At 37.6% G+C, this 24,777-nt stretch overlaps 2 protein-coding genes across 7 annotated transcripts in view; one reads left to right on the top strand and one right to left on the bottom strand.

The window, feature by feature from the left end:
- The window catches only part of Immp2l (inner mitochondrial membrane peptidase subunit 2), an 845,970-nt gene that overhangs the window by 380,893 nt on the left and 440,300 nt on the right, over positions 1-24,777 (top strand). The gene's annotated exons all lie outside the window — the stretch shown is intronic.
- Positions 11,533-24,777, bottom strand: part of Lrrn3 (leucine rich repeat neuronal 3) — a 29,362-nt gene continuing 16,117 nt past the window's right edge. Inside the window, exons 2-3 of one of the 2 annotated variants that reach the window (XM_048415458.3) lie at positions 16,546-16,605; positions 11,533-14,546 (exon numbers count right to left, since the gene is read on the bottom strand). In XM_048415458.3, coding sequence (XP_048271415.1) covers positions 12,069-14,192 — 2,124 coding nt within the window. In that variant the 5' untranslated portion in view covers positions 14,193-14,546; positions 16,546-16,605 and the 3' untranslated portion in view covers positions 11,533-12,068. The remainder of the gene's footprint in view (positions 14,547-16,545; positions 16,606-24,777) is intronic. The other variant, XM_048415457.3, reaches the window with a different exon arrangement.

The raw sequence follows: 24,777 nt of genomic DNA, 5'->3' as shown, positions 1-24,777 counted from the left end.
TGCTGCTCACACACTGAGGCAATAGGGGCTGAACTGGAGACAGCCATGCAAGCACCCAGGTCTCTGTGCATTCGGAAATCGGACAGCTTTTATGCCACTTGGAAAGTGTGGGCAGCTGTAATTTGTACTGAATGAAAATAGTGGAGGGAGACGGTGTTATAAACTTTGACAAAGGCAGAGTAGTATCAGATTTCTATAAGCTGTAATTGCTGCATTCGCACCTGCCAGAGGGCTTCTCTGGGTCATACTTTGATTCTTTCCACTACCCCAGCTACCTCCCCTCACTCTCTCCTTGTACCCCTCCTCTGTGCCTTCACCTGAACCTAGATGGTCCCTCTGCTACTATTTTTAGAATGCCTTTTTAAAAACCCTACTTCCCACATCCAAAAGAAAACATGCGAAACTGGTGTGTCTCGCTCATTTCACTTAACTATGTAACCTGCAAAGGACACAATCCCGTATTCTTTGTAGAGGAGCACTACTCTCTTATGTATGTATACCACATTTTCCTGACCCATATGTGGGTTGGTAAACACCACGACTGACTGCCGCTCGTCGCTGGTGGATGGTGCCACAGTAAGCATCCGTATGTCTGCATCTTTCTTTAAGATTGACTTGGTCTCCTTTCAATAGAGACCAGGCACAGATGGACCCTATGGTTTTTATAGAAGTGACTATTTCAGAACTCCCCATAGTATTTTCTATAAATGTACTAATTTATATTTCCATCAGTAATCTTCCTTTTCCACAAATTATTGCCAGCTTAGAAAACTTAGAAAGCTAGAATGGCAGGCTTTTGTAAGCTAACATTGGAGTTGGGTTTTCCTTTTTGTACTTAAATTGTGTACTAATTGTCTGTTTCTTTTGCATGAATATATTAAGGCCCGAGGAGTATCTTACTGTATATCTGTGGCTTGTCTGGAATTTGCTATGTAGTCCAGGCTGGCCTAAAACTCGAAGAGATCCTCCTGCCTCTGCCTCTCAAGCACTGGAACACAGGGTTGGCTTTTCCCAGGACAGATCAATATTGATGGGCCCTTGCCACCGAGAAAGGGGCTCACAGTTGTTAGACAGCACTTATTTGGGGGCAATGAAAGACCCAATGAGCTTGTGAGTTTATGATTATAATTTTAGTCTGACAGGATACTCCTTTGCTGTGAGATATCAGAATCAAGGTGAGGGCCATGATGTCGGGCTCAGCTGAGGAGGTAGCAGATATGGCTAATGTAACCAAATGTCCTGTGTAACTTACTACACAAAAACATCCCAACATGCCCTTTGCATGTGTGGAAACAATGGAGCTTGTGAATGTCATCATAATTTTAAGAATTTACTCTTTTCCAAATCAGGGATCGGTGGGTGGGGTGGTGTCACATATCTGTAGTTTCAAAGCATCTGTAGCAGAGGCAGGAGGGTGGCCCATCCTACCTCAGCCTTCGTCGCCAAAGCTCCTCCCCACCCCAGTCATAGACCCTTGGGTCTCATAGCCTGGTTCCACAGGTTCACAGACATGTTGGTATTTTATATGTTCTCACTTCAGTGTAGCTAAAACTAGACTTTTTTTATTTTTAGAAAAAGGTGGCGTTTTGGGGTAAGTGACTTGCACATATTCTTCGTGGTGTTCTAAGTAGTACTCTGAGAAACTGTTGACCTGAGCCATATGGCCTCATATTGGGTCAGGTTTCCTCTTACATATAAAACCGCTCGGTCTGCTATTTCATTTGGATGTTGTCTGAAAGGCTGTGTGACTCTTTTCTGTTGCCTATATCTTAATGACTGGAACAGATCCATGAGCCATGGCAACTTGGCGTATTTTTTAATAAACTCAGGATCTGACTCTGGGTACCAGATACTCAGCTGTCAGCATTTAAATATTAACGAAAGTGGATTTGCTTTACCAAATTTATTTTTCTTTTGGAATTTGATCCTTTGCTTCAGGTGAAAATCCTCAGAAACTTTTCAAAAGAAATATTCTTAAAGAACTGAAATTAACCCTGTTAATATATATCACAGTTACCTAAAGCACTTTTGAGAAAAATGGGTAGGAAAAGGATTTTCAGAGTTTTGCTTTCCATAACAGAAGAGGTAACCCAATAGTTTAATTTGTGTCTTTCACACTAAGGCTTAAATTGCTGTGATGCAATATACTTCTTTAATAATCTGATTATATTTTTGATCTCAGATTCTTTTCTTAATTTTATTTTTTGTATTTATTTACTTTTGTTTTAGAACATATATAGGTGTTTTGCCTGCATCTATGTCTATACACCATGTGTTTGTATAGTAATGTTGGAGGCCAGAAGTCGGGATTCGATCTCCTGAATTTGGAATTACAAGCCAGTATTGGGGAATTAAACTTGGTCCTCTGGAAGAGAAGCCAGTGTTCTTAACTACTGAGCCATCTCTCCAGTTCTGACCCCAGCTTCTTAAACTCTTGGTCAGAACCTCATGTGGGAATTGTGTAAATGAATGTGGGCCGTCACAAAACTTGTGAGGAGTATAACTTTCATGAATGAGCAGTGATCACAAATGAGTTCAGGGAGTTTGGGCGATGGCCGAGCTTGTGCTTCTGTTAGGGTTGTTTTCCAGTGCACAGAGTGCACTCTGTGCAGTCAGCTCACATTGCCTGAAGCACCTTGGCTCAGATAAAACATATATATTAAACATTAATTATATTAAATATCAATCAATACATATTAAACAATAATTAAAACATATTAAAACATAATGTGGTGTGTACTATACACCAAATTAAAACAATGCTTTTATTATAAAAACAAATAATTTCAGTATCTCCTTACTATCATCCCTCAGCATATAAATATTAAATTGATATATCTTTGGATTATTTGCATTGGAATGCTTGTTTGTTAAAAAAAATTCCATTTGAATTGTTGACTCAAGTTATATAAATTATCATTAAATGAACTTTGTCTTATGATTAGGACTGAATTTGCACACTCTCTGAGTTGGCCATAGGTATACTTCTACTTTTTGTACTATGTATTTATGCAAAGTAGGCTTCTCCGGATTGACAATTATAAAATCAAAATACTGATGAGTGCTGAAAATGTTGAAGATACTGTATCTTAAGCATTAGTCATTTTGAACTATGTAATTTATAAGTGACATAAAAGTTAGCAATCATACCCATCTCATTAGTATGCAAATATTTCATCTTTCCTAAGTGGAAAAATATATACATACCAATGAATTGTTTTGAGATGAATTCCTCATGCTTTATTATCAGTAAATGTTTTCTTCATATCTGGGTCATGTTAAACTACCACAGGTGTAAGGGAGCAGCAAGAGGAGAGTTCGGGAAGCTCTGTATTCCAGAACTGTGTATAGATGAGCTTTTCTTATTAACCAAGAACAGTATCCAAAGAGCACAGAAGATGTGGGTGTTCAGTTACATGACTAGCTACATACATCCCGTGCCTGTTAAGGTAGTATGACCTAAGCACCTTATCTAGACACACAATAGAACATAAAAAGTGAAAATCTGCAGGGAATGATGCCTGTGACACCCAGGCGTTATAATGTGTGCTTCACAGAGCGCAGTACATGCACTGGGGTGCTGCCGTGCCTTTGCCTCTGTCTGTTCTTCGACTTGGGTACTTATTGAGCCCCCATGTGTGTGAAACATGTTTGTGAAAATTTAAAAGGGAAAAGCAATTGGTAGTCGAAATCGAATTATGTCAGACTTACATTCAAGGCTATATGCCACAAATTTACATTATATTTGAAGTTTTATGTACAGAACCTCCCAGAATGTCTAGGCTGTACTTTACTCATTTGCCTTTGCTGAGGCAATAGAGAGCCACGGTGACGTTTTGATATTTTTAAAGGGAATGCGCTTTGAAAACAAATTTGAAATCAGTTGCTCCTGAAATCCTGGTCTGTCCTAACACAGAAGATTACAGATGCATACCTGAGGAGGTACATTTGTCTATGTGGTGTCAGATTAGGAAAAACCTAAGAAGGTTTTGTACCTGTATAAAGCAGTCCTGATGGTTTTAACCTGCCTCCTTTTCCTCTGCGACCCTAGTTTCCACTCTGGCTAGCTCCAGATACAACCTGGCCTGACCAGTGTCTGTGTCATTTGTCTCCAGCTGGTTCTTGCTCTTCCCTTCTTTAGAACTTTGTCCCATTCGCTCAGTATTCTCATGGTTTTTAAATATTTCAGCCTGTTAACGACTTTCAAGCCGAGTCTATCCTCCTCTTCTCTAGGTGGGTGGTTATATAAAGCAGTGTGTATTTGCTGCCCTTGAGGCTCCTTTAGAAGGCTCTGTACTCCTCGATGCCTATTACCTGTTTCTATAACTTTTGTAATTACTATGATACTATTTTAATGTATTGAACCCTCCAGATTAATTCATTAGTATCTACTTTTTCACTGGAAGTTTTTCAGTGTCAAAGGATTTTCAATGCCATGGCATCTCTCTGAATAGCTAGTAGCTGATATCATTTCTAGTACATATATCCCAATAAGTAGTGAGTAGATAATACACATGTGCAGGTGACATGGACCATGATTTGTCTCTCTGCTTGAAATACTTGTTTAGTGGGCGTGGGGGAGATCAAGCAAAGCTGACCATGCATGAAAATTCCATAATGAAACTCATTTCTTTATATAATACACTACAAATGAAGTTTTACACAGCATGGTGCTGCTACTGGTTTCCAAGCCAGCTTCCTTAGAAGGAGCTCTGCAGTCTACACTGTCCCAATGAAAGGCAACGGCAATGACGTACGTAAGCCAAGGTGGAATGAGACAAGTTCTGAGCGTGGTAACTTTCAAGCATTTGTAGTGAATAATTGCTGAATGCTGAGAAGCTCCATAGACATAAAATTATCCTCCCATCCCAGCTTAATGTAACAGGATATCTTTATTTATGGAAATATTTGTTTTAAATAGCCACCTCCTTTCTTTGACTGGCAGTTTTGGATGACTAACTTTCTATTAAAAGGTCACTCGCAGGTTTTAATCACATAGATACATTGGTTTTTATTTAAATTTTTGCTGTGTCATCACTGAACAATCCGTGTCATCTGAAATGCGTTCAGTACCAGTGTTCTCTCTGGAACTATGGCACATAGTTCATCAACATGCTCTCTTGAGAGCCGGAAGGTTACTTTAGACCAGAAGTCGCTAGCAGTGCCAGAGGGTCGGAGCAGTGACTTCTAACCCTAAGCTGTTGGTGTCCCATTGTTCCTTGACTGCCAGTCAAAGACTCTGCCTGCAGGCAGAAAGCTGGAAGCTTCCCCCGCCCTTTTTTTCTTTTTGTCAGCATTTATTGATTTTTTTTTTCTGTAGCCCTGTCTGTCCTAGAACTAGCTCTGTAGACCAAGCTGTGATCTAGCTCAAGCTAGATCTAGCTCAAGCTCACAGAGATCCTCCTGTCTCTGCCTTTGGAGTGCTGGGATTAAAGGCTTGTGCCACCACCACATTTTTTTTTTTAATGCAGAAGGTGTCTTCTAACGTAGAACATTTTGGGGGTAGTTTCGGTCTGAGAATTGAGAAGCACGTTTCGCTGATGACGTACCATGCTTCACTCATGGCTAGTAGAGTTGGATTTGACAGATGAGGACTATCAGGTGAAGATGGGAATGATTATAGAAAGAAACATCTTTTAATAGAACCTGATTGTGTATCTACTGGGTACTTGGAAAATATGCTTATTTAAATTTAACAATATGCATAGGTTTTCCTTCCTTCTTGGCCACTCCCCCCACCTTTTTTTGCTAGTGTTATTTGTCTTTGGGAAGTAGTCAAAGAAACCCAGCAAACTTTGTTCCCATGTTCTGATGCAAAATTGAGATTGGAATATTTTAAAAGAACCTGTTGTTAGAGGTGGTTAGATGTTAACAACAATTAAGAGTTCTAATTATTTCAGTTTTTATGGTATTGATTGGGGATTGGTTTCTGCCAGGCAGGTGCTGTGCCATTGAGCTACATCCCATGTCTTATGTTGCCGCATTGTTTCCACCTCCCCAGTCACCCATTCTCACAGACTCTGGCATGCTTAGGTAGACCTGGGGATTTTTATTTCTCTTGCTGTTGTATCTTTTTGTTTTTATGCTTTCCCTTTTGTTTAGGATGAAGATAAGCTAACTTTTTTTGACACTTTATTCCTAGTTGTATTGTAATGTGGAATACAAAATGGAGATATTAATACTGCACGAGTGAATTAGTTTTCTTTACAAGTATATAATAGATTGATTTTATATAAAGTAGTTAAAATGGTCTCTCTGAGAGAGGGCTAGTCTGAGAGGAAAGGAGAGGGGTTTTGTAGGCAGAGGCTGCTTGTTTGTTTCCTAGCTGCCCAGACCTGAATAATAACACAGAAACTATATTAATTACAACACTGTTTAACCAATAGCTTAAGCATATTTCTAGCTAACTATTACATATTAAATTAATCCATTTTTATTAATCTGTATATTGAAACGAGGGTGTGGTAGGGTTCTGGCTGTGGCTGGCTTTTTTCTCCTTTATCAACTACATGGCGTCTCTCGCACTCTGCCTACTCTCTTTCTATGTCGCTTCCCGCCTGGCTGTATTCTGCCCTGCTATAGGCTGAAATAGCTTCTTTATTAACCAATGGTAATAAAACATATTCTCAGCATTCAGAGGGGAGTCGCACATCAGAAGGAGAAAGAAGTGTCTGTTATATTCTTGTCTCCTTGTTAGAAACTTCATTTTCCTCGTGTTCTTTCTAAGCCTGGTGTAACTTCCTAAAAACCATTACCCATTTTGAGCCTAACATTCAGTGTTGGTAAATGTTTCCTTGTTTTTCTCTGTCTTTCCACATTACTATGAATAGTAACATTTTTGAAGTGATATTTTATCACTTATAAGACAATTTCTGAACTATTAACTAGTACTTCAGGAACAGTTCTGAATTGAGGTTCACATGATCCATTGGAAGGAAATCTAGTTCCCTCTACCCCACACAATTTTTAATATAGATATTTCTTATGCTATAAATACTTAATTCCTATTGATATGGATGAATGCTATAATAAGAGAGAGGTAAGGCTTTTACTCCTTACTGTTTATGCCTTTCCAGAGACTGGGAGACTGTGCTTTATTGCACACACAAACCTCAGTTGATTTGCTGATGCTATTGAATGAAAGCAGGTTTTGGAATCCTCATAAAATAAGTGTTCTTCTATGAAACATTAAGTACTAAAATGCTAGTGTTTTGATTAACTAAGTAGCAGACAGGAATGAAAAGCCAATTTTATGTTGTTTTGCACATAGAAATTTTTGCTTCTTACTGCTTGTAAGTTTTTTCTTTGTAACTATTAAGGATACATTTATTGTAAGTTTCTGACTTCAATTCAGTCCCAATAATAAATGGTAATATTGTGTCATATATTTTTGAAGAATTTCTTTGGCATTTGGTTACATTGTTTTAACAATGTCACTTCTAATAGTTTAAGAACCAATTCTGTCTCTCTCAGCTTGGAGACTGATGTCCCAAATACGATGGAGCTATTTATATTATACTCTGATTTCCTCAGTGTGAGGATTAGGAAAGTCAAGCTATGCCCCCAGTTTGCTCTGCTATTTGTACGAGAGGTTATTAAATGCTACATATGAACAGCTCAATTGAATTTTTGAATGAATAATCTCAGACACTTCACTGAATATTTTAATGAGAACTTTGCTTGTTCTTTACCATGGTCACATAATGCTATAATTTTATAAAAATACATCAGTTAGAAAAGGCAAACTGATAAGGCATTGTGACCCCTACAAATGTCATTGTCCCTTGAAATGAAAACTGTGTTATGTCACGAAAATTCCGGTGCAGAAATTTCTTCCTATTAATTGTTCCATATTTTCTAGAAAAGCAAACATTTGAATGAAGAGCTAGATATTTTGAATGGTGATAAATACAATTAGAGGTTTTCACCGCTTTTTATAACACTTACAGGGACTTTTGTTGGAATCTTGTCCATCTATAGCAAACTTAAACCTTTAAACTTTGGTATTTTATTGTTAATTTTGCAATTGACAGATTACATATTGACAGTTCTGAATATTTTTTATCTGACATGTTAATAGAAGGAATTTATGTTTTTCCTGGATCACTCATTGACAGATCTTTTAAGAGTAGGTGACAAATCTTTTCAGAGTCAGGTGATTCTCCTCGAAGGAGATAAAAACATTTGGTCATTGCTAAATTTCTTTCTTGAATTTAACTTCACATTTGCTAAAATAATCAGATTCCCTCAGTTAAATTAAAAAATCAAAACATGTTTCTATGGTTAGAAATAATCTATGGTAAATAAATAGGATTTTCTATTTAATCAGTCTAAACATAGTATTAGGCTAGTTTTAATAATAGAGAGAATAAAATCTTTAATATATTTCAACAAGTCCTTACGTTAACGTATTTCTATAAGATATTTTGAGCTTAAAAGTTCTGTGGTATGAGTATGTAAAATTGCAAACCATTGGTCAGGTGCCACTAAGAAACATAGTTGATAGATATTGTGAAAACTTGGTAGAGAAAATGTTAGAGAAAATGTAGAATATAGATCTCTCTATTCAGGAGAAGTTTTGCTATTCACTGTTTTTCCTAAGATGAAAAGCCATCCAATTAGTATTTCCTGAGAATGCACAGTATGTAAATAAATGAATATACCGAGTAATTATCATTTTAAGTTTATTCTGATTCATAGTTTGATTAAAATTTTGCTGTCTAACTAGAATAAAATCTCAAACATTTGTATAATTATAATACATTTATCTCTCTTATATTCTTCTATCTGTCTGTCTGTCTGTCTGTCTACCTCAAAACTCCATTTCATTCTTCCTAGGGAAACTAGTAATATATCCAAACTTTATTATGCATTAAATGTTCTTGAGTTTGTTAACAGTGTTTGTCTTTATATTGCTTTTCCATACAGTCATGTATCACTTGGTGATAGTTTTCATTGTGAAAATACATGTTGAGTTTATGTCATCACTGTGAGAGTATCATAGAGTGGCCTTCCATAAACTAATAGTGCAGACCAATGCTTGTAGCCAGGAGACTCAATAAATGGGTGTATAAGGTTTTCACCATCCTACTATGCCATGCCATTTACAGTTAACTTTTTAAGAGGCCAGAGGATTGCACTCCAAGACAATGGAAAAAGCTTAGTGTAATATTCCAGTAGTAATAGTTACTTACTATCGTTTCAAAATCCTGTACTCTCTGGAATTGTATGTGTTACACATTGAAACACCTGATAGCACATAAAGTTCATCCCTATCAGAATCTCGGCATATATAAACTATTGTACTATGATTTTAGGACTGCCATAATCTTATTAGTTACTAAGAAATTTTCATCTCTATGTAATGGTACCAGTTTTGTATATGCAGGATAATCAAACTAAATTACACAATCATGGATGTAGTTTTTTTATTGTTATAGCATGATTCTTATTTTTAAAAAAGTCGAGTTTAGTTTGTACTAAAAATATGAGATTATATTCTTCTTTTCAAATAATTTTTACAAGAGATTGTTTTACTCCCTATAGGTAATACATAAGTTGGTATTTGTGAAGGGATAAACTTTAGATATTTTTCTCCTTTAGGTAAACTCCATTGCAACAGGTGATTCTATATGGTACAGTTCACCTGTAAATTATATTTAACTAATCCTCATTTAATTTCGTGATTGTTTCGGAGGTTGTATAGGAAATATTAAATACTATTCTCATTACTAAATGAAAATTCTTTTCTTCCCTGATGATACATTGAATTAAGACTTAAATAAAATCATGCCATGCTTTATGTGCCTGCATTGATTTTGTTGGTGACACAATTTCATTAATATGCCTTCTACTTATTTATTAATGGTGCTTATTTTATGACGATTTTCAAAGTTATGTGATGTTTGAAAATGCAGTTTAAGCTTTCGCTATGAGTACGATGCTTCCTCGTGAAGGTAAATTGAAGAGAAACACAAGACACATGCTTAATTTCCTGCTGACCGATACAGTAACTGCATCCTAATAGGTCATATTTTAGCTCTTCAATTTTTGATAACGAGCTGAGCCTCGCGGAGCGCTGTCTGTGGTGCTGAAACTCGCAGTGATGTATGAGCGCGTCTGACTGATGGATTCTAGTGTCATCTTCTGTGTGATAGCGATTCATCAGGTCGGAAAATCTGTGCTTGGGAAACACATCGAATTAACAAGTTCCATATTTTGCTTTTGTCGAAATTAACACAGCTTGTCCTTTCGTTTTAAAGAGTTCGTAGCAATTACCTTCCACATTGTCAAAACCAGCTAGGATTTAATTAGAAACTGCCAATACTAACACAAAAGAAATGTCGAGTTTCAACAAATAAATTGATATGACTGCTATACTAGGAATGCTTACAGGGTGGTGACGTGCTGATAATATGCCCTCAGCTACTGTAAAATGTTGATTAGGAACAGCACACAATAGTTATTAATATAGACTAGAAAAACAATTTTCTTTTTAAAACTATGGCTTACATTAAGATCAGTGTTTTTTTAGAACACTTCCTTTGCTCCAAAATGCACTTATTTTTGCAGGACTGTTTTTATTTATAAAAGGACTAAAACTCTCATTCTCACTAATTTTTGTTTAGTAAAATTGTTTCACTCCACATAAAGGATTTTAAAATAATATTTTCATTTTATAATCTGGGTTATTTTAACCTGTGCTTTTAGACACTTCATGTGTAGCCTTAGTAGATTATACTTTGATGCTGTATTTTACCCTAAGTCACTTTCAGAATCCTTTTCTTAGTTAATGAAAGTCTTTAAATTAAGGGCCACCCTGTGCTACATAGTAAGTTTGAAGTGAATTCAGTTTGCATAGACCGATAGATGCTGTTCCTAAATCTAAACTGCATTTTGTTTTACCAGAACACCAGAATCATCTGGATTATATTGTTTTTAATGTGGAGTTGAGAAAAATCTAAGTTAGAGTTTCAAAAAGTTGAACCTTATAAAGTGTTGTTACTTATTCCTATTTTATAGTGAATTTCTAAAACCCTGCTCTTAAAGTAGAACACGTGACTTCCTTACTGTGTTTGCGGTGTAGCAGACTTTTAAAATACTTTTTGCATACCTGAAGCTCATTATGTAAAGTCTCAAAGAGATGGGGAAATAGGCTTAGATAAATAAATTCTATGGAATGTGGCAAAGTCTTTGCAAAGTAGCAAATTCCAGCTGATCCATTCATTATTGAAATTAGACCTTGACTTACTCTGGTATTGGATTTATATCATTTGAACCTAATAATAAATCCTCTTCCAAAAGCTCCTTTTTTGAAAAATTTTTTAAATGAATTCATAATTTTCTGAAGGATTTATTTCAATTAATAATTCAAGTGTTAAATATAATGTTATAACCTTTTAATATCAATAAAATGCTGTCTAGAATCCATTTTGTATATCAAACCCAATAAAAGTCTCGATTTTAACATTCCAAATGTGACTGTAGAAGACACCATTCGAAAACACTGTATTTAAATGACTTGTAGTCAAATGATATTTCCCAGAAATTATTCTTTATTTAGAAACAAAAACAAGACAAAAGCAATTGATTTTAATCCAAAATGTATTTTTCCTTATAAAAGAGGTCCACATACTCACTGTGTCTACTCTACAGAATCTGTCCTTTTCCTTACACCACGTGTCAATTCAAGTTTTTCTGGTCACTGCAAAAACTCGTGGCTAACGTGTAATACAACACAGGAGGAGGTATTGCTCAGTTCAGCTACTCTTCTATACTTAAAAAAAATACAGAAATGTTTTTTGTTCACGTTAACTCTAGTCCTGACATAAAAGTTACATGAAAGTTCTAGAAAATGGGATTGGTTTATTTGGTTGCCACAGTACCCTTTGAAGCCGGTCAACTCGGATGCTGAACTTTCACGTTTCCATTGGCCAGGAGCAGCATTGGTGAAGCTGAATCTTCCTTCCTTTGTCTGTTTTTGTTGTTGTTTGTCTATTCTTTATTTTTTTTTTTAGGACTTACTGCAGTCTCGAGCTTTTCTTTGAAGTAGGTTTGGTTGGTTGTTTTTAGGACATGTTCGTTGGCACACCTATAACAGTTGCTTTTACTTCCAAGGGTGCGCTTTTTCCTTTGCCTGGTTCCCAGAGGTTGATCAGAGGGGGGTAAAGCTCACTGAATGCCAGAGTCGGTTTGTGAAAGTAATTCCTCGCATAGCCGTGTTCTCCCTCACAGTTCATTTCTTGTGAGATGCAACTGAGAAGACACATGACACCAATAATCCCCAAAAGCCCTCCAAGACAGGCCATAAACGCTGCGTGACTCTTTCCATATGCTTGTCCATCGCGGTCCAAACTTTTCGTGGTGACATTGACACATTGTTTTCTGCTTTTCTGGTAGATGGTGGGAATATCAATACAAATTTTATACTCAGTAGATGGTTTCAGATGTGTAAGGTTGTACACCTTGACATCAGATGGTATTCGAGCACTTTGGGCAACATGGGAGTCTTCAGTCTTGACAAAGGCTGTCCACTTAACACTGGATTTGAGAATTTTAGAGCTTGCTTTCCAAGACACCAGCACGGAATTGGCCTGAATATCTCTTATTTTAATATTCAGTGAGCCATTATTATCCTGAGGAACAGAACCTCCCACTTTGATCATAATAGACTTCAAGTCGGCACCAACTAGGTTAGTTGCTATGCAAGTGTATAATCCTCCTTCCTTTGGGGTTATGCCACTGATGTCGAGTGTGCCCTCAGAATGAACATAAAACTTCTCTCTCACAGTATTTGGCAATAGTTTTTGGCCAGATGGTGTGATCCAGTAGATTTCAGGCTGGGGTTCTGCAGTAGCTCTGCAGTGAAGGGACACATAGCTATCGGCGTCTACATCCAGGCTAGAGGGAAAGCTCTCGGGAGCTATGAGAGGGAGGCAAATTTCCATCATATCCCTGAAGTGCACCTGCCGAACGTTCTGGCCTTGGAATTCGGGCGGGTCCACACAGAACAGAGAATCTGGCTCCATGAATCGGATGTTGGTTTTGTTCATGTTGATCCAGCGGATGACACAGTCACACCGGATGGGGTTGCTGTGTATGCTGATCTCTTTGAGGTTTGGCAAAGACTCTACCGTCCCGTGGTAGAGGGCACTGAGGGCGTTGCTGTTCAACATGAGGGATTCTAGCTTCGGGAGTCTGAAAAATGCATTGGGGTGAATGTAAGACAGTCTGGGGTTGTTAGTAGCTTCTATTTTTCTTAAATCTGGCAAGTTATCCACGGCGAGGCTGTCGATGGAGACGAGCTCAGGCATGTTGTTTATCCCCAGCTCCTTCAGGTGCAGCATGTTGCTAAAATCACCCCTCCGTATTCTGTTAATAGGATTTTTATTTAGATCCAAAAATTTGAGGTTTACTGCTTTTTGAAGAGCAACTTGGGGTACCTTAATAAGTCTGTTATCATAAAAAGAGATGCTTTCCAAGTTTTCCAGCCCGACCAAGGCATTATCTGGTATTTCCGTGAGGTTTATGCCAGCTATCACCAGGCTGCGGAGATTGAGAAGCGGCTGGAAGTTCATGTCTCTGATTCGGACGATGGGGTTGTCCCCGATCATCAGAATCTCTAGGTTAGGAAGGGCATCAAACCACCTACTGTTGATCATCTGCAATCTGTTTGAGTTGAGATGAAGTCGAAGAAGGTTATGTAGGCCAATAAAGGCTCCAGGCGAAATGGTGGAAAGCAAGTTGTGATTAATGTAGAGTTCTTGTAGGTTGCCCAGGCCGTCCAGACATTTTTCAGGCAGCTCAGTTAGTTTGTTTTCCTCTAGGTACACAGAAAGAAGCTGAGACATCTTTTGTACATGGATATTTGTGATCGAAGATAAATTGTTTTGAGATAAGTCCAGACCAGTAAGGTTCACTGGGAAGTCTATGGAATGTTCAATTCTTGCAATATTATTCGTCTGGAGGAGCAGAATCTGTGTGTCTGCAGGCAATCTGGCTGGGAAGTTTAAAAGCCCTAAATCATTACAGTCTACTGTAGCTGCTTCCATGTAGATGGATCGGGGGGTAAACCAAGGTCTGATTTCACATGTACATAACTGTGGGCAATCCACTTTCTTATCTACAGCTTGTACTAATGTAGTGAAAGCTAGGCCAAACAGCACATGGATTTGGAGTGGCATGTCCTTCATCTTAGCTTTCGTCTTCAGGAGTTGAATAGGCCCTTAAGGATTCCAGCCACCGCCAGTAAGTTCAGTACGAGCTGACTGATGAGGGAAACGCTTGCATCTGTCAAATGATGAACACCATGGAGCTATAGGCGCCTTCTTCATGGAAATAACTGTGAGGGCCACAGATGTATTTTCCAAGAATGGCGCACATAGTGAAGAAAAGATGGCTGCTGTCTCCTCAGTGATAATGTACTGATGGACTCTTCTAAGACGGTGAATTTAAGATTGTCGTAGGATGTGGAGCAATTCATTTATTTAGAAATCCAAGATTCAAATTCCATGCTGTCCAGCACTTGCAGACGTAGAGGCATTATTCTAAATGTAATCAAAGGGAGAGAAAAAGTTAGTTCAAGAGGAAAGTTCATAATTAATGTTTAACTATAATTATTTCACATATATAGTTTTATTAGAGTTTATAGTTACTTCCGTACATTCTGATGATTTTGTCCTTTGTGTTGGCCCAGACATGAGGTGAGTCAAGAAATTTATTCTTCAGAATACTGGTTTCATTTAGTATAATAAATATGTTTCCAGAATTTTCCAGTTGTTTCAGCTCTATTTTATAGCTCCATCCAATTTCAGTTATATTTTGTTTTGTCTTTAAATTAACTATAGTGAAAAAAAAAAGAAAAGAAAACAGCCTTGCAGGGTGGTTGGTTTTGTTGTGTGCTGTATAGAAACAATACTGTTCTGTTATAATCAGATAGTAAGCCTGGAGTTCCTCCACTCCTCAGAGTTAGCACTTGGGAGCCAAATTGTTCCTGAATGCTGGATGAGCTAAGTAGTATTTGTACCCTCATCCCTACCTCTCTATAGAGCCTGCTTTGCTTAAAGTGACTTAAGAGTTACAGGATTTGGAGGCGAACTAATCTACCTTAGTGTAGATATACTTGTATAAAATTAACTTCAGATTAAAATGTGATTGTTTATCATTGAGAATAGTCAGCCACTAACAGTAAAAGGCAACTATTTCCCATTATTCAAGTGGATGTTCCTTCTTTAAATGAACACTGGTAATTTTTTCACAGAAAAATAAGGGGTTCCAAAAGCAAGTTGCAGTTTGATGTACTGTCTACCTAATAGAGCACCATAGTTAGGTCTCTGCTGCACCCAGGTGCATTGCTGTGGAGCCCACTCCACTCTCTTCACATATTTTAGATAGCCAGGCATGTTGCCTCCCGTATTGATGGCTGCAATGGCATGCTTGGGTGAGGATAAGGTCGATGCTTTGGCGACATACATAAACTTCCAAAGACGTGTTCTCTTTGAAGACTTAGAAATACTACTACTTCAAAATAAAGAAATCCTTGTTTCTAAAAATGATAAATCACTTACAGTTCAAACTCAAGCTAATTTGTCTTTTCCCCTTAACACTCAGAAATGTGATCTCACCTAAAATTGAACTGTGATTTTTTTTCCCTTCAGTTAGCTACTAACTTGCCTTGAGTCAGAGGCAAGTTAGTAGCTTGGTTCCAGTAGCTTGGAACACTAGGTTCCAGTCACACCTTCTCAAGAATGTGACATTTGCTACCTCCACTTCCTGACCACAGTAACTGGAATGTAGCGCATGCTCTAAAATTATTTTGGATCCCAGTGAATTGGTTCCATGAGTTAATGTATGTTTCCATCATTAACATATAATGTAAGCATTCAATTTGTTCATTTTTTCAACTTCAATAAATTTAATTGATCTTATTTGTATTCATTTTACTACTTACACAAACTTTATATTAACTATATTTTTATGTAAGATTCAAGTGTTAATTCTGAGGATAACACAAAGGGATGTGAAACTTTAGAAGTCAGTTCTCCAGCTGTGATTCTCAACTTTCCAAATGCTTTGATCCGTGAATATAATTTCTCATGTTTTGGTGACCCCCCCCCGACCATAAAATGATTGTATTGCTACTTCATAGCTGTAATTTTGCTTCTGTTGTGAATCACAAGGTAATATCTGACATGTCACCACCCACAGGTTCAGAACCACCGATGTACTGTATCTGTGGTCCTATTCATTTATAACTTAGTGGCTTTTATGTTTTATGGGTTAATAGCCAGTAGAGAAAAACATCCATGAATACTATAACTTCCTACAGTGAACTTTCAGTAAGGAGACAAAGCACTAGTAAACTATAGAATACAAAGAAGCGTGAGACCCGGAATATGGAAGTCTACAGGAATGGCAGCTGAATGAAACTGGTATAGAACCAATTGCCTCTTAGGTCCAAGATGCAGGAAAAGCCTAAGTGGAAGCTACAAAATGCACTTCTGTGTGCTTTAATAAATCCCTCAACTGAGAATGAAGGAGCCATACCTTCTGCCAGCTAATTGATTGGATCTGATTTCTCCTGCTGTGTCTAGGGGAGCCTGTATCCTGCAAGTTAACCAGAAGGTGAATTATTAAATGACAAGATTAATGTAGGAATGTAACTTTTTGAAGTTATCTTGGTGTGTATCTTTGAAATTTTATATTCATATTTAATTAGAATATTTTTTCTGATTCCATCAATTGCTTAGCTGTACTATGGAGATAGTCGAATTTGACTAGGCTTATCCAGAAGACTTGTAAAACCAAGAGTTTCCTTAGTGATATACAAACTCAAAATTCAAAATTCAAAATTCATTTGAGCTGGTCTATGGGAAGAATCTGTCGAGTGGGAAGCTCTTGATTATCCCAGTCGTGAGAATGGCAGCTTCCTTTCCTCTTATGGGAAAAACTACTCTAAGAGACTGGGCCCAAGGTCCTGGTCCATGGTTGATACTGAACCCAAGCCCCTAGGCTGGAAGCTTTTTCTTTGTTAGTTTTTATCTGCTGTCTTAGTGTTTGTTTACATTCTTCAAGTATCTACTCAAAATGAGATTATTAGTAGAAGACAGTATATAGTTAAGCTATTAGATTATGATTAGCTAGGTACTGACTGATTCTTCTTTTGCTATATCCCAGAACATAGGAATATTATAATTAGGGTTATTGTTCAACTCAAATTATTTGATCAGATTGATACATTTAATTGGCTGATCAGAGCTTAGTTAACACTTTGCTGATAAATAACCTACAAGCATGTCTTTCAGTAGTTTGTATTGAAAGATAGAAAATCAAACAATAATTACGATCATTTAAAAATGTTTCAAGTCTCCAACAGTAAGCAGCAATCAGAAAGGCATGCACCATCGGACTTCACAACATTTTCCCTCTCCTGTATTGATAGTTTACAAGGAGGAATCTCACCTTTCTTTATGAAGAATCTATTAGAGACTGAGAAAGTGATGGATGTTACAGCCATTTTAAAACATAGCCACGTTTTCAACCTGTGCCTCAGTTTCACTACTGAGAAAATGTTTTCACGATTGCTCATTGGAGAATTTCAGCTATATAGCTGATTTTAAAAGGGGTTTCTTCCTCTTACTATACATTGCTATTAAAAGTTTAAAAATAAGTAACTAAGGAATTAAAAAGAAGGAATTCCTAAGACACCCCCAGCCTCCTCTTCCAGGCCCCAACATTCTGGCTATCTTTCATTGCTCTTGGTCACGGAGAATAAAAGATAAAGACCTTGTGAAACAAGCATTTCAAATTTAGAAAAATGTGAACTCGATCAAAACTTATGATATAGGTAAATAGTTTCCTATATGCCATCATTTATCAAGGATTTCATACTTCAGAGAAAAATCTGTATTATGACTTTATCTTTAAGATTTTAGGAGTAGTTATGAATTGACTGATTAATGCATAAGAAGTACTTAATGTGCAGACAAAATTTCTTGTTCATTTCCCTAAAATGTGGTAATGAAGCACTATGCAAATGCATGTCACTAAGAGCAGAGTACATTTTTGAAAGTGATTGGACAGAGCGTTCCTCTGTGTAACAGCCCTGCCTGTCCTGGAACTTGCGTTGCACGACTTCACTTTTGTTCTTTTCGGCTGCTTTTGTTTGCTTTCATAGAGAACTATTTTAAAACATTTTCTTTTATCTTTTAGTTCTAAGGACAATATACTCACATGTTACAACTACATAAATTGAAAATATTAAAAGTTTAAATGATGTTGAAATGTCCTTAGAATGGAACACTTTATCATAGCCCATGGTGGCTGGAAAGATGCTTACGCATGGTGAGGACGACCCCTGCCAGCTCACAGCCAGTGGCGCTCCGCACCACTTCACTTATCCACCCTCGTCTCCCCTCCACTTATCCGCCCAGTCCTTCAGCAGTTTTGGGTGCATCCTGTACCAGTTAGTGTCTTTTCATTTCATTCTTTAAATCACCTTATTTTTAAAGCTAAACTTTTTAAAAAAGACATTTACTATAGTTTTAGAGCTACACTAAACCTTTTCTGTGGCCTGGCTGAACCCCCCACCCCTTGTTTAACTTAGGAAACACTTGGAAAAGTGGGATTTTTCTTCCTAATGTGAGTGCCCCTTTGTACTTCATGAATTTTTCCCACAGCTTATTTAATTTTTCCCATCACCTCCCCAGGCAGATTTTGCTTGCAGAAGAGCAGCAGGCCTTGAATATTTTATACGGAATACTGATAGCAAGAAGCCTTCCCATTCAAGTCACCAAAAGAAATCAATTTTAAGAATTCTCGTGTCTTATTTTTTTAATGCCTGTAGACACTCATCATAGCTGAGATTTCTTATTAATGTAGCTTTAGATCAGAACCTAAAACAAGTTAAAAATTATTTTTAGATGGGATTCTGTAAGGAATCTTTTAATGGAGAAGAGGTTTGTGCTCTCCTCAGTGAAGAGAATGTTGTCATGTTCCATGTTTGCCTATGTCCCATTGTTAGCCAGTTCCTGAGTGATCTCCTGTTTGTGGGCAGGCAGCCCCCAGTCATCTGGCCTTTTGTGATGTTTATAATAAAATACTCCCTTAGTGTAGTGGAGAAACAGGTGGGCAAGGCAAATTTAAAGCCTACTGTCCTTTCAGTGAAGCTTTATGACTTAGGAAAAAAATGTGCCTTTCACTTGTACCTCTTTATGTGCATTTTAAAGGCCGCACCATGAGGAAGAGAAACATTTTGATACTTGATTCAAAGGGGAAAATCGGTGAAGATAGCAAGTTGCCATGGAGACATTAAAATCCAGCTTCCCCCTTTCTTCTGTCACAAATTGCTAAGTTCATTTGTATAAAGATCTTTAAATCCATCCTCCTCTTATCTGACTTTAAAGTCCCTTGTTGTATAATTCAGCCTTTCTCCAGTGCTAATTGAAGGTTTCATAACCCCAAAGGATTGTTGAGTTTTACTAAATACATCCCAACAAAAACAACTGTTCTTTCTTTCTTAACTTGGAAAACATTTATTTTCTAGTCTCTCAAACCCAGTTATCTAAATTTATCACCTTTTAAAGAAAGTGGATATTTCAAATATTTATATTTGAAAAGACCTGTTTATTGAATCAGGCAAATAATGCTTGTTTGCATAAAGAAACATGGGCACTGATTTATAAGACACTTTTGGAACTATGGCAGAACACCAATAGAATTTGGGTTACATGATATTTGCGATCTCTTCATATTCTAAGTTTATATGACATGAAACTATTGTGTGAATAAAAATGCTTTTAAGGTGTTTGATATTGTCAAGGTGATAACTCATCTGAGTTTAACCTTTGAATTCTTTATTTGATCATGTTTGTATTCATTACTCTACCGTGCACCATTAACAAATTAGCATCAGTGAATTTTACTCATAATGGGCTTTATAGGCTATCAAATTAGTTGTCTGTCATTATTCCAAATTAATTGTCTACCATTATTAGTATCTCTCCTCGTACTTTTGCGACACAGTAGTAAAGGAAAGGGAGCATCGTTGAAGTCATCAGCTGAAGGCCAACCAGCTCCAGAGGAGGCAAAGAGCCAGGGCTTAGGTGCCTGCATCTTAACACAGCCCTGGATTCAAATCTCTTCATTTTGTGTCCAAATGTTTCTCGCCCACTGAGATGCACTAATTACAGGCTGTTCCTGAGATAGCACCAGTCACCTGCACATCTGAAGGGCGTATGCTGGGATTTCGTGACATTCTTAGGCTCTCATCGCATTTAACTTCCTTTAAAAACAGATTTTTGAAAGCTTATCAAGCTATACCATGGAAATAGTTTCACTACGATCACAAGCAATCTTTAAAATAATTCTTTGGACCTGACCAAATACAAATTTGTGCAGGTTTTGAGATGTGTGTGTGTGTGTGTGTGTGTGTGTGTGTGTGCACGCGCGTGCACATGCGCTCATGTAAGCGTATGTGTATTCAGCACTGAGCTTCTACTCCTGTATATACTAGACAAGTGCTCACTTAATTACTCAGCCCTGGAGATTTTCTAATTGATTAATTACATGCACACTTGCATACACATATGACAGATGTTTCTTGGTGAAAATGTGTGCATGTGCACATGTGCTGGGCTACTCTGTCTCTGCTCAGAGTTCCTGAAAGTCATTTATGAAATTTATGCACTAGTTTTTGACTTTTGCCCGTTTTTATCCTCATCTAAAGAAGTTTTGGTTAAATGAGTATCAGTCTATATTTTAGTACTCACATCAGTCACAGAAAAGGTCTCCCTGAATATGTGTCCTTGACTTTTAGCTTTTAGACCTCCTCTTTCATTCACCCCAAGTTTATTTGAGAAGTCAGTGCTATAGGTTGATCTGTGAAGATGCCATATGTGTTTTCTATCTGGGAGGACGTTCCATCAAGGATTGGATGTGACTTTTTTGGTACACTCTTTTGATTGAGTAACGGGAAAGGCTGATACCCTACTACTGTCGTGATCTGGAGATACATGTCTGATGTAAATGTACTTCAATACCTTTGATTTACGGTGAAAGCATTGGGGGCAATGAGCTCAATACTTCAAGCAATTTAAAATCTTTTTTCTTCATTGAAAGACAGTCAAAATGTGCCATCTTTGTAGTGTCTAGCCTTTGAATTATTTGAAGACTGGACATTTGTCAGGTAAGATTAAGATAATGAAATAGAGAGATTCTAGCCTCATTTTGTCTTGTAGCCACAGTTACAGGCCTTCCCTTCTGCACGGATGGGTATCATAAGCATGTGTACATTTCCCCCAAAAGTGTTAGTCTATCTTGATTTCAGATGTGAAAGCCTTCTGTTTTATAAGCTCTGCAAAAATAGGTGACAGCCAAGAGATGTCCTCAGCTTGTTTTTATCTCTTTGATAAATTCAGTTGAAGTAAAAGTCCCTAGCCTGTGGAGATGGGGTGGAAGGATCTGGATAAGAAGCCAGTCACACACAGAGGTGACAGCAGGGTTTACCTCTGATGCTATCACAGGGCTCTCAAGGTCAGTTCTTAGAGGAACCTTAACAGTGGCTCAGAGTTTATGGACCCTGGGTATTTCAGATTTTGCCCAATTTATAATCAAATTTTGACACTCTTTGCTTTTTTAAAATTGTTTCTTCTCTGAATCATGGTCTGTCTTTAGTAGTTATTTTACACACACACACACACACACACACACACACACACACAAACATACACATAGAAAATGCGCATGCATGCACGCATACCCATATACACAACCTGCTTTGGCATGAAAGGGGAAGTTTTGTGGGAGCACCATCGATAGACAAAGAATTGCAGGCAGCTAAGGAACGCTGAGATCAGGATAACCGTTAGCCCTCTAATGGTTATCCAATGCCAGGTGACCATCCCTGAAATCAATACTCATTGCTTAAAAGAAAAGGAAAAAAGAAAACGAAAACATAGACTATCAGTGTTATTGCTGAACCTTGAGACAATAAAATATGCTTTGAAAGGAAGTTAAATAATAATCATATCTCATTCTCAAATTTTTCCCTCACATGCTCTGAGAAAACTGCAGGACTACTCTTTCGGTTGCCCAGGGTGAGCCCTGACCGACGTGAGATCAGTGAAGCATGATGCTCTACTTGAGGGAGTAGGCCACACAGATGTGGTCTGGAGCCTTAATTCTTTATAATGAGCATTGAATGGTTTGTATTTTAATTTCAAAATTGTGCCAGACTTCCGTCATGCTCCGTGCTTTTCCCATCATACTCTTGACAAATTGCTTAAAGCAGCATTGCTATGGTTTTTATCCCGGGGCCACAAGAAGGATTTAAAATAACAAAACAAAAGTGCGGCTGAAGGCTTGAGAAACTTCCTGAGCTGCAGCTCTGAGCTTCGAAAGTAATCTCTCAAGCAAGGTATGGCTGTAGCACTGATGTTCATGGCATGTCTGCAGTCTTACTGCGCTTAGACACCCAAATGAAAATAAATGCAAAAATTAAAATTTTTTCATCATTTATGATGCTTGGATTTTCTTGGAGGGAATAATATTGTTTTGGTCAGAACTGCCACATCTTGTGTGAAGTATAGATTATAAATGGCGTGCCATTTTCTGCAGTGTAGATTAATTCCAGTGTTCATGGACAGATAGGATTTTGATAGTCTACTCATCCTTCTAGTTTTTACTATAGCACTGGTCCTAGAAGATTCTTTTAAAGGCCTTTATCATTTCCATTAACAACAACAAACAACAAAAATAGCAGCAATGGTCAAACTAATGAGCTACTCCATCTAATTCAGTTCAGCTTCCACCCACGACTTTGTATGAGTTCTGCCATAGTCCTGACAGCTCTATGTCCATTTCTCATGTGACAGAGGGATGTTTAGAAAGATTTAATGAGTTGGTCCAAGAATAATAATGCCATCTTAACTTGATTCCAGATCCCGCCTTCATTATGAGCCATCTATAGCTTAGCTTGTGTTCCGTGAATCTCTGTTAGCCACACATGGGTCCTTTAGTTAGCCAGCCTAGTGAGTAGAGAGTCTGTGCCCTTACCTACCTATAACACCTTCATTCCAGCCCAATGTCGTTCTCAGCTCATGAGCACATACATGCTTTTCTTCTTACACAATGACCTTAAACATTACTCCTTTTAAAACTTTTTGGGAAAGAAAAAATAGAGGATATTACATAGCAGTGAACACATCAAATGATAGTGGATGCCATTTATTCTGCCTTTAATTCTTCTATTCAACAATGCTTTTTTTTTAAATAGATTCCTTCATTGAGCTCTCCATTTATGACTTGGCATTGCTTCCATAAAAGCCACGAGTTTTAGAAATTATGTGCTTGCTTTTGTTTTCTTTTTGTTTTGCTTTGTTTTGTTTCTTTGCACATGTGGAAGTGAGGAGAAAACTGGGATTTGGTTCTCCTTTTGCACTAGGTGGGTCCCAGGGATTGAACTCACGGCATCAGTCTTGGCAATAATTGCCTTTACCAGCTGAGCCATCTTGCTTCTTGCTGGCCTTTATCCAGTGGGTCTAATGCTTAAAATAGTGACTGACAATGCCCCTCAATAAATATCTGTGAAATGAGTAAATGAATAGACGAATGAATGAATGAATGGATGCCATTTTAAAAGTATAAATTATGATGATTCCCATTTTTAAAGCTGCTATACCAGGCAGTCATTTTACCTTGCTCATCTCACTTTTACAGTGCAGTTGAGTGGGTTACTGAATGAGGATACAAACTTAGCAAATGAGACATCAGTATGCATGCATTTTATTTCAGGACACTATGAAACTAGAACAAAGCCCACGTGAAAATACTGTCATACGAGGATATGTAATTAAATCCAAACTGTTGAAAAATAATCTTAAAAGAAAACTCCAACCCTATCTGTCTTGTGTAAGACCTTTGGTAAATATGCTGTCTGTAAACCCAAGGAAACAATATTTATTTTTATATCTTTCTCAATGAGGGGGTGGTTTTCAGTTGGTTTTTGTAAGCTGTATGTAGTGTAATAGTATAATAATGGAGACATAAGACATAGGGTTTCATAATTTTTGGCCTTGCTACAGCACAGGGAACCATGTAAATGGGGGCATAATATCCTCTTAATGTCTGGAAGTGCTAAAAGATTGAAAAGAATCATGGAAAGTATTGTAGCAACAACAAAAAGTAATAACAAACATCAAGATAATGGAGGGTAAGTGCTGAGAAAAGCACTATAGAAAACTGGCCTGGTGTGGCTGGAGGCCAGATTTGGCTAGTTCCAGCTGATAGTGATCAAATGGGAAATAATGGTCACACTGCGTGGCTTAGAGTGGGAAGAATTGCCAGGAAGTGACATTTACGATGGTGAATTCAGAAAAGAAAGCCACTCTGCTAAGGAAGTGTGTGTGTGTGTGTGTGTGTGTGTGTGTGTGTGTACACTCTGAAGGAAAAAAATGATGCAAATTCAATTGCTATCTCCTTTGAGTAGGATTGGACAAACACTGGTGTTGAGTTTCAGCGGACACCGCACCTAGGAAGAGAGTAAAGCCTGCTTCCGGGTGTGAGCCCGGTATGCTGGATGCTGCAGTGCTATCAGCAGAGCTGAAGGCACTGTAAATGAATCGGAGCTTTGTAACGGGCAGCTGAGCACTTCAAATAAATCTTTAGGAGTTCATTATTATCCAATGAAATTATTGCTCACCAGATCTGAAATAACAAATCTGTGGCCTTGACATTTAATCAAAGCATGAAAACACATTTATTGAATCTCATATTTGAGAT

This window comes from Myodes glareolus, chromosome 11 (genome assembly GCF_982192425.1).
Source record: "Myodes glareolus chromosome 11, mMyoGla1.1, whole genome shotgun sequence".
Taxonomy (NCBI): domain Eukaryota; kingdom Metazoa; phylum Chordata; class Mammalia; order Rodentia; family Cricetidae; genus Myodes; species Myodes glareolus.
This window is presented reverse-complemented; position numbering and strand designations above follow the sequence as displayed.